This window comes from Myxocyprinus asiaticus, chromosome 30 (assembly GCF_019703515.2).
Source record: "Myxocyprinus asiaticus isolate MX2 ecotype Aquarium Trade chromosome 30, UBuf_Myxa_2, whole genome shotgun sequence".
NCBI classification, from domain to species: Eukaryota; Metazoa; Chordata; class Actinopteri; order Cypriniformes; family Catostomidae; genus Myxocyprinus; species Myxocyprinus asiaticus.
In genome coordinates this window covers 34334197-34344288 of record NC_059373.1, presented here as the reverse complement: position 1 = coordinate 34344288, position 10092 = coordinate 34334197, and the positions used below count along the sequence as shown (strand labels likewise).

The window sequence follows — 10092 nt, the reverse complement described above, 5'->3', positions numbered from 1 at the left end:
CCATTCCCTCAGTGAAATCTGCTGGTGGTGAAATATTTACCTCAGCCACAGATATTAATAATGCTTTTAAAGAATTCTATCTTGATCTCTACAGTTCCACATCTTTGTCTACTGAAGAGGATATTAGAAACTTCCTAAACTGATGACTGAGCAAAAAAATTATCTTGATTCTGAAATAACCTTGGAGGAAACTGGCATGGTAATTAAGGCCTTGCCTACAGGCAAGTCTCCGGGGCCAGATGGCTTTCCCACTGAGTTTTTTAGATCTTATGCTACAGAACTGACTCCACTTTTGCTAGAAGTTTATACGGAATCATTAAAGAATGGAAAGCTTCCGCCAACCATGACACAAGCCCGGATCAGTCTGATTCTTAAAAAGGACAAAGATCCAAACGAGTGTAAGAGTTACCGTCCAATTTCCCTGATCCAGCTAGATGTTAAAATATTGTCAAAAATTACCGATTCAATAAAATTATGACATCTCTTATACATTTTTACATTTGGCTGATGCTTTTATCCAAAGCGACTTACAGTGCCCTGATTACAGGGACAATCCCCCTGGAGCAATCTGGAGTTAAGTGCCTTGCTCAAGGACACAATGGTGGTGGCTGTGGGGATTGAACCAACAACCTTCTGCTTACCAGGTCAGTGCTTTAGTCCACTACACCACCACCACTTATACATATAGATCAGGTGGGGTTTATTCGGGGCCGTAACTCTTCTGATAACATTAGACGTTTCATCAATATCATGTGGTCAGTGGCGAATGATCAGACTCCGGTCGCTGCCATCTCACTTGACACTGAAAAGGCATTTTATAAAGCAGAATGTGATTATCTTTTTAAGATTTTGGAAATGTATGGGTACTTTATAGACACCCGGTAGTGGTGCTTCAAACTAATGGATTAATTTCAGATTATTTTAATCTGAATAGGGGCACCCGGCAGGTTTGCCCTCTTTCCCCCTTATTTCCCCAGCCGCGGCTGCTAATGGTTCCAGGGAAGACAGAACAATAAGGGGGAAAGAGGGCAAACCTGCCGGGTGCCCCTATTCAGATTAAAATAATCTGAAATTAATCCATTAGTTTGAAGCACCACTACCGGGTGTCTATAAAGTAACTTAATCCACCCAATAAAAGTGTTCCCGAACCCATACATTAGAAAGTATGTATGGAGGCGGATTTTCCAGGGGTGGTGGCGTGGCGCATAAGCTTTTGCTTTACACAGATGATATTTTATTATTTGTCTTTGACCCTATTAGATCTATGCCTTGCCTCCACAGAATTATTAATTCCTTTTCTAAATTCTCAGGTTACAGAGTCAGTTGGTCTAAATCCGAAGCTTCGGCTCTGACAGCATACTGCCCAGTAATGGCTTTCCAATCGGGCGCCTTTCAGTGGCCCAAACAGGTCATTAAGTATTTGGGTATTTTATTCCCAGCAAATTTGTGTGATTTTGACCCTTTAATAAAAAGTTTTTCACATGATGTGGGCAGGTGGGCTTCATTTCATTTATCTATGATTGGGAAGGTTAATGTTATTAAAATGAATTGTATTCCAAAATTCAATTACCTGCTACAGTCTCTCCATATAGATATCCCTCTCTCTTATTTCAAGCAATTTCATAGCATAGCGAAGTCCTTCATTTGGAATGGTAAACGTCCCAGATTACATTTAAATAAGTTACATAGGCCGATAGACAAAGTTGGGCTAGGCCTACACAAGATTTTGTTTTATTATTATGCATTTGGTCTCAGACATTTGGCTCACTGGTTGCTTTTACCTGAGAGAGCCCCTCCCTGGTTTTGTATTGAACAGGAAGTTCTTACCCTTATTTCGCCATTGCAAAACCTTTCTATTAAACTAACCAGAGAAGTTAAGTTACACCCCCTTATCTCGCATTTGCACTCATTATGGGCAAAAGTGTCCAGAGTGTTTAATTCTGACATTTATTTAAATGTTGCCTCGAGCATATGGCTGAACCCAAAATTATGTATTAATAAGTCCCCTTTCTGCTGGACAGAGTGGATTGTGAGGGAGATTAATTTGCTTGGTAACCTATATGAGAGTGTTGAGATCCTTTGAAAATCTGGTTCAACATTTTAGGATTCCCAGGTCTCAATTCTTTAGGTATTTACAGCTGCACCTCCTGCTCTGTACTATTTTTGTACTATCCCCCTAAAGCGGCAGATACTCTAGAAGTGGTGATTACTGCTTTTGGAAAAGGTCATGAGGCATCAGTGTATTACTCCCTGCTAATTCAGAGTCTGGGGGACAGAGCTTCAGCTTCTCTCAAGAGATTATAGGAGAAAGATTTAATCTTGGTATTGGAGGAGGGAGTGTGGGCTAGGATTCTAAAAAAACGTCATGTTTCGTAAAACGTAATGTTCGGGGGAAGGGTTTCATTTTATATAATTTGATTCTGCATTTTATTTAATTTGTTGAATGGAATCAATAAAAATTGTTAATAATAATTGAAAAATCTGCTTACCTTTAACACGATGTGTGAATGAAATGAGAAGATGGTCAGAGGTGTTGTATGAGATATTTTGAATGACTTTGTGTTGTCTCTTGGAGTTTCATGAGGCACATCAGTATGTCCACAGTGTGAAGGTAGGATCTTGTGCATTTCTGAATGAAATACTTGTTTTAAAACCTCCCCACTCTGCTGCCAGTTGTTATTACATCCCCTGAACACTTTAAAATACTCATGATAACTTTTGACAACTCTATAACCTGTAAATCCACTCGATAGCTAATAACACACTGACATCAACACCATAAATAGGTATCTAGAACCGCTAGAACTGAAGTTCCGAGACAAAATTTTCAAAATGGCTGCGCGCTAGATTCTGTGGCGCATAAGGTGCATAGCGTGAGCCAGTAGCATTCGAGTGCGGACTGTGAAGGAGCATATCATTGATTTCATCTGCTGAACGAACACGTCCCTTCACTGAAGTAGGTGTCGGTCGTTTGAGTCTGAACAAGATAAGACGTCTCATTCATGAAGGAACTGAAAGTACTGGTATATTTGTTTGCGAAAGAAATGAATGAATCAGTCATCATTAGCCAGGATCTGCTGAACAACTCAAGGAGAGGAGGAGGAAAGTCGTTTGGTCAATTCGGCAATCTCGTTCAACAAGAAAATGGACCTGATGAATTATGAATTAAATGGAGTGATAAACAACTTATTGCAATGACATATGGACTTTATTCAAACTCATGATTATTATTTTAGGCTAGTATTGTCTTTTTTGTATAAGTTGATACAAATTAATGCTCAGCAGTTCACAATATGATAGATATTCTTTGTTGTCATTTGTGGGGAAACACTTATGTTGCGTATGAAGTCTCTTAGTAGTAGAATTAGAAAATAGTAGAATTGTTGGGATGCAAATTTTAATACTCTGCTTTTTCATCGTTCAAAACGTAAAAGATGTTCATTTGGCATCGCCTACTGGTGCAAAAGCTTAATATGCAAAAATGGACAATGAATGAATCAATTAACTTGATCGGAACGAATCTTTTTGGTAAACAGATTAAAGATTTATCACTGATATTAATCAAAATCATCACTACATGATAGAGTACTTATTACAAGTTCTATGTGCCAATGAATGGATCCACTGATGTAAATGTAACATGTCACACAGATTTTAACTTTTTACTTGTTTCCCTACAACTGAAAAACATAATGAAAGTTCTGTTGAAATGACTGGACCCCCCCATTCAACTGATCACAATGTGATCAGGACATAAATAACGTGAAAAATTACTATTACAATTTAAAAAAAAAAAAAATAATCAGAACTTCTTAAACCACTTCAAAGAGTTCTCATCAAAAAATCCTCCATGTGCAGCAATTACAGCTTTGCAGATCCTTGACATTCTAGCTGTCAGTTTGTCCAGATACTCAGGTGACATTTCACCCCACACTTCCTGTAGCACTTGACATAGATGTGGCTGTCTTGTCGGGCACTTCTCACGCACCTTACAGTCTAGCTGATCCCACAAAAGCTCAATGGGGTTAAGATCCATAACACTTTTTTCCAATTATCTGTTGTCCAATATCTATGTTTCTTTGCCCACTTTCCTGCAATTCTTCCCATAAGGCCTGCACCCCTGAGTCTTCTCTTTACTGTTATACATGAAACTGGTGTTGAGCGGGTAGAATTCAATGAAGCTGTCAGCTGAGGACATGTGAGGCGTCCATTTCTCAAACTAGAGACTCTGATGTACTTTTTGGCTGTTTCAAGCATTGTATAGCCTTCGTTCCTCAAAACAATGATTGACTGATAAGTTTCTAGAGAAAGCTGTTTCTTTTTTTTTGCCATTTTTGACCTAATATTGACCTTAAGACATGCCAGTCTATTGCATACTGTGGCAACTCAAACACAAAGACAATTTTAAGCTTCATTTAATGAACCAAATAGCTTTCATCTGTGTTTGATATAACGGCAAGTGAGTTTCTAGTACCAAATGATCAATTTAGCATGATTACTCAAGGATAAGGTGGAGTGATGGCTGCTGGAAATGGGGACTGTCTAGATTTGATCAAAAATGACTTTTTTCAAATAGTGATGGTGCTGTTTTTTACATCAGTAATGTCCTGACTATACTGTGATCAGTTGAATGCCACTTTGGAAGAATTAAAGTACCAATTTCCTTCCGAAACAGCAAAATTATTCCAAACTTTTAACCGCCAGTGTATCTATCTAGATAGATAGATAGAAATTTTATAAACGCATATATAATAAAATGTATTAATACAAAATTAAGCTCAGAAAATTGGATGGATATATTATGAATGGATAAATAACATTGTATGAAATTAACATTTAATAAACGTGCATTTATTAATGAATAAAATGTATTAATTTTGATAATTATTAATTTAATAACTACATAATTAAAATAAGCTGAAATATTAATAACTATTAAACTATAATTACATTTAAAATGAACTTTTTTTAAATATGCTTTAATAGACATTAAAAGGAAACTGCAGTGCAATAAAATGTCAAACTTAATTTTTAATAGCACTCAAAACTAGGAATGTAAACAAATAAGAATGCATTTGTCCATCTCAGAATTTATTATATCCTTTAAAAAAAAGTATGACATCAGTTTAAAAAAAAAAAAAAAAAAAAAAAAAAGACAATATTCTCATGTTCCATGTATTTTTGTATTGAAAGGGCTTGAAAACAAACATTTTAAATGTAGTTTACCCTTGGCTGTTACGACTAAACCTTCAGGAGCATTTTAAGACACATAATATTACCCTACATCATCAGGTTAAACCATCAAATAATATTCTACATTCTGCATTATTTTTTACAACATGGGAGGATAAAACAGAAATATGACACTGAAATCATGACTGAGGGAGAATCCGTTGTTCCCATTTCTTTTATAATCGTTTTAATCTAGTTTTGTTCTGAATTTTCCAGTAGATTTATTCAATGTTAAACCAGATGAATATAAAAATTAACCAAGAAATCAGTATAAAGGTTTAATGAAAAAAAAAAAAAAAAGAATGCAGGAGAGACAATCCATGTACTGTACTGGTAGTTCCCAGAGTGACCAGCAGATGTCGACTTACAATACATCTTTTTCGACAAATGTGCACGTGTTACTCCATGCACGATGCTTTTTTTTCCAAAGTTAAACATCATAATATTTAATTTCCAGTGGTCAGATCCAAATACTAAGTTTGTATGGTTTGGGTAAATTGTGCCTGTAGTAGGGACTCCACAAATGCACATATCCACAAAAATGCTGAATATCAAAGTCCTTGTTTTAACATGATAAACAACAATGCAGTCAACCTCAAAGCAAACGAATATAAGTATATCCACAGTGGTAAATGACACAGAAAAGTATGCCACAGATTTCTGAAAGACAGGTAAAAAGTGAAACCCCCCAAGGAGGAGCATACTACTTTAGCCTAATCACACTACTGGAGTGTGCTTCAAAACATAATTATTCCCAATGTAAAAGATGATAAGACTCAGATGAACCTATTTAATGCCTTAAATCTGACTGGACTGAAGTATGCTAAATGGCTGGATTAAAATGTTAATCCAACATTAAAGATCTGACTACTACGACTCTGTGGTTTGTGTTCAGCTGTTGTTATCTTAGTGGGGGTCAGAGGTAAGGGTTCATTAACAGTGAGGTGACAATATATGTGTGACTAAAAAAGAGAACCAACCACTACTCATTCCACTGGGCTCCTTAAGTCAAGAGGTCTTTTTGAAGACATCAATGTGTCAAATACCTAAATGTGATGGTGCACTGCACTCCAATGCAGTCAAATTAAACCACAAGAAACCATCTAATTAAACCAAACAAATAAAAATAAATTACTTAAAACAAGGGATGAGAATATGTTTTAAGACATCTTAAGATGATAGAATCTCATTAAGTAATTTTTCATAATTTGTGGAATTACAATATTCTTCTGTAACTTTGAAACAAGTAACGTTAAATATTACAAGCAAAAATTGTTGAGGTATTCGCAAAACAGCTATTTACTGTATTAAGGTATTAAAACATTCAATAGAAATATTAATTTCTGGAAATTCATAATAAATATTAATCCAATTTTTTAACTTGGGGGAAAATAGCTCAGGCAGGGCAAACAAAAAGTTTGTGGCAGATTAAGTGTAAATTAATTTTTTGTCAGCCTTTTCCATTACACCAGGGGCAAATTTTTTCAGGTATGAACTGTAAACAGTATAAAACATGACATCACACAGGACTAAACCTAATTTCTGGTCCCAGAAGACATTTACATGATTAAAAGTAACCTCTAAACAAGAACAAAAAGTTGATAGACGTGATAAAATCAGTGTCTCCACTTGGGAAAATAAACACACCACTAATTTGGATTAATTTTTTTGACAGATAAGACATCATAACACATTGAAAGCAAACATTTAAAAGAGTAAAATTTCCAGATAATGTTTCTGTTAAATTATTCGTTTTACAAAACCCTTAAAGTCTGTGAGGTTCAAAGTCAAGTCTGACGTCCAAGGCTTAAAGGCCGAGTCTCAAGGGGAAGAGGGTGGGGGCTGAATTTTGTGGCCTGCAAATATGCAAATGTGTGTATTATAAAGTGATGACTGTGCCATCCTCCTCCACCCCTCCTCTGGGTAAAGCCAGGCTGTGACGGGGGTCTGTCCTCAGACTGCTGAGGATTTTGTGTAGGCTGCTGTTGCTTCCCCTCATGGTGGGGTTGCTGCTGTGGTAGGGGTGGTGCTGGAGGGTAAGGTCCTTGTGAAGCTTGTAACTCAAATTGTTGTGCACTGTGCCATTAAAGCTTGGTTGAGAATGGAAAGACACTGTCGATACGGTGGATGGGGGTCTAGTTTGGGGTCGTGTAGGGGGGCTGGGTGGGGCAGTTGCAGTCGTTTGCATCTGGGACCGGGATGCTGTCGAAGCCACCGAGGCGTTGGAGCGGCGTGATGGCCGCTTGATGTTGCTCTCAATTACGATGTCTGACTCCTCATCACTCTCCAGATCTTCTGGGCTATAACCATGGCTGATGGCGGTGGCACCGGTGGGTGCAGTGATGGCGGGGTAGCCCACAGAACCACTGCTGTCAGATGACTGACCCGAGCTGCCGGAGGTGCGACTGCTGCGCATCACGTTGTTGCGCTGGTTCGCCGGCTTCACGGTCACAATAAGGTTGTGGCTGTTTGCAATCATCATGTCTGTTACCTGGTCTAACGTCTTCCCGGTCACCTCGATGCCATTGACCTCCAGGACCTCATCATTGACAGCAAGCAGACCTGTGCTCTCGGCCAGGCCTCCGGGGACCATGCGGGAGATGAAGATACCCGGGACCTTTTCCAAACCATGGGGTGTAACACGGACACTGGTGCCATCACGGATGTAGAAGCCCAGAGGCTTGTCCGAGCCATGCCGGTAGAGACGGACTCTCCGGTGGGACTCAGGAAGGATGTCCACATCAATAATGGATGAGACTGGACGGAAGTCCTGAGGCATGCCAATGCAGATATGTGGCTGCTTCCGGTTCAGGTCATTGCGGAGAGTGACAACAGCCTTCTTTTTACGGGTCAGTGTGCTGGTGCCAAAGTTGCTGTAGTCAACCTCTTCTGCAAGAGTCATAAAAAACAATGTTTTAAGATGGGGTGGATTACAGGCAGAAATTATGATTCATTACAACTGAAGTTTTATTATCTAATGACATAGCATGACTTATATGGACAAACTTCAGCTGTAATACTGTAAAATGTAATGCTTCACAAAGTTGTGGACAAGAACAAGCATGCAAACCTAATCAGACGAGACATTTTATACCATTCAGATGTTTAACAGATTAGGATTGTTTCTGACAAGACAAGTGCAAATAAAAAACAAAACAACCTCAACTGCTGATGGAACACAGCACAAGTCTCTGTTGAAGGTATTTAGGTAAGATTAGGGTAGTTGCGTGTTCTGATATGCTAATAAGTTCTGCAGAAACTCCACGCTACTGGAAGACCGTAGATTAGTATATCAAGTGCAAACAAGGTTTTGCAGTGCAGAGCCATAAGTTCATTTCCAAGTCCTCTCAAAAAAAGCGGGCACAAAATGAAGTGCAAGGCCTGTCATAATGTTCGATAAGGCCTCAATGTAGTACCTTGCTTGCCTCCTATCAACATTCCTTGCGAGTCTGCTAATGATTTAATTTAGGAAACACAAGTTGGGTTAATAAGGCTTCTCTCTGAGCAGTCACACAACTTTCCAGAAACAGGCAAGAAAATACTAACCTTCTGTTCAATTACTCTCAAATCTATTTAAAAATGCTTTTACAAAGCTTCTGAATTGCCGTCAAAGCATCCTGCTGCAGTTGTTCTTATGTTGGCTCTGTGGCAGCCTGATTATTTTGATTGAGTCCAGACAGGATTTTATTATGTCCTGGAATTTCAGCCACAACTGCAAGTCTCTTGATAGAAAAAACATTTAAGTATTTCTGCTTCTGGCCTTGATTAGGAGGGTACGGTTCTCTCCAAAGCATGGACCCAGCACAGCTAGACAGGTCTGCAAAGTGAATTCTAGGGCTGCAACTAACAATTATTTTGATAATTAATCTTCGGTTATTTCTTTGATTAATCTGATACATTTTTATTTTTATTTTTCCTTTATTCTATTAAAATATAATAATAATAATAATAATAATAATAATAATAAAATGATAAAGGGCTTAAGGATTTGGTTCGATTTACAGTAATGAATTCACGATTCTTTACTCTCACAAAACTTTGAACAAAGCCTGAGTCATGAAAAGTTAAGTTTGAATGTATTATTATTATTATTATTATTATTATTATTATTATTATTACTACTACTTTCAGGACATATGCAATACAGTTCCTTTCCTTTACTTGTAAAACTTAACAAAAAGTACTGGAGTATGACTAAAAATCCAACAGAGGGCAATAGTGACACCAGAATAGAAATATTAATTATTCTGCCCAGCCATAATTATGTTAAATACATGCTTGTACACTGTCATGATTACATACATTAAGTATTTTAAATTAATATAGTAGGTTTTAGAATAGTATTGTCACTGATTACATGTTTCTAAACTTTTCTTTTCAAAAATATGTGTATTTGGCATTATCAGGAGGACTTACAAATATCAGTACTGTTAGCATTATTATACATTATATTCAGCATTATATACAGTTTAACATAGTACAATCATCTAAACCCTATGGAGATTTACTCTTGTGCTTAAAAGTCTCATCCTGCTCAGAATGCTCAATGTATTACATGAGGATGAGAAACCAAAACACTTTTAATCCATGAAAAGCTGCACAATTGATTACATTGAAAATGAAATCCTGGTATGATGTTGCATGGTTTAATCCAAATGATCGCACTCCCTTTCTCCATTGCAATCGGTTTGATTGACACGAATGTGTGAGCTCGCTCACACATCAAAGTTTAATGGATCCTCACTTGGGGTAAAAACAAACTGTTTTGCAAAATATGCTGAAATATGCGCTTGATTTTGAATTCACAACATGTATACATTATTAAAACATTGAAATCAGCAGTAAAATGTAAATGATGCG

At 37.4% G+C, this 10092-nt stretch overlaps 1 protein-coding gene across 1 annotated transcript in view; it reads right to left on the bottom strand.

Moving 5' to 3' along the window:
- Positions 1-5057: 5057 nt before the first annotated feature.
- Positions 5058-10092, bottom strand: part of LOC127420947 (partitioning defective 6 homolog gamma-like) — a 60220-nt gene continuing 55185 nt past the window's right edge. Inside the window, exon 3 of the mRNA XM_051663600.1 lies at positions 5058-8121. Within this exon, the coding sequence (XP_051519560.1) occupies positions 7112-8121 (1010 nt within the window). The 3' untranslated portion in view covers positions 5058-7111. The remainder of the gene's footprint in view (positions 8122-10092) is intronic.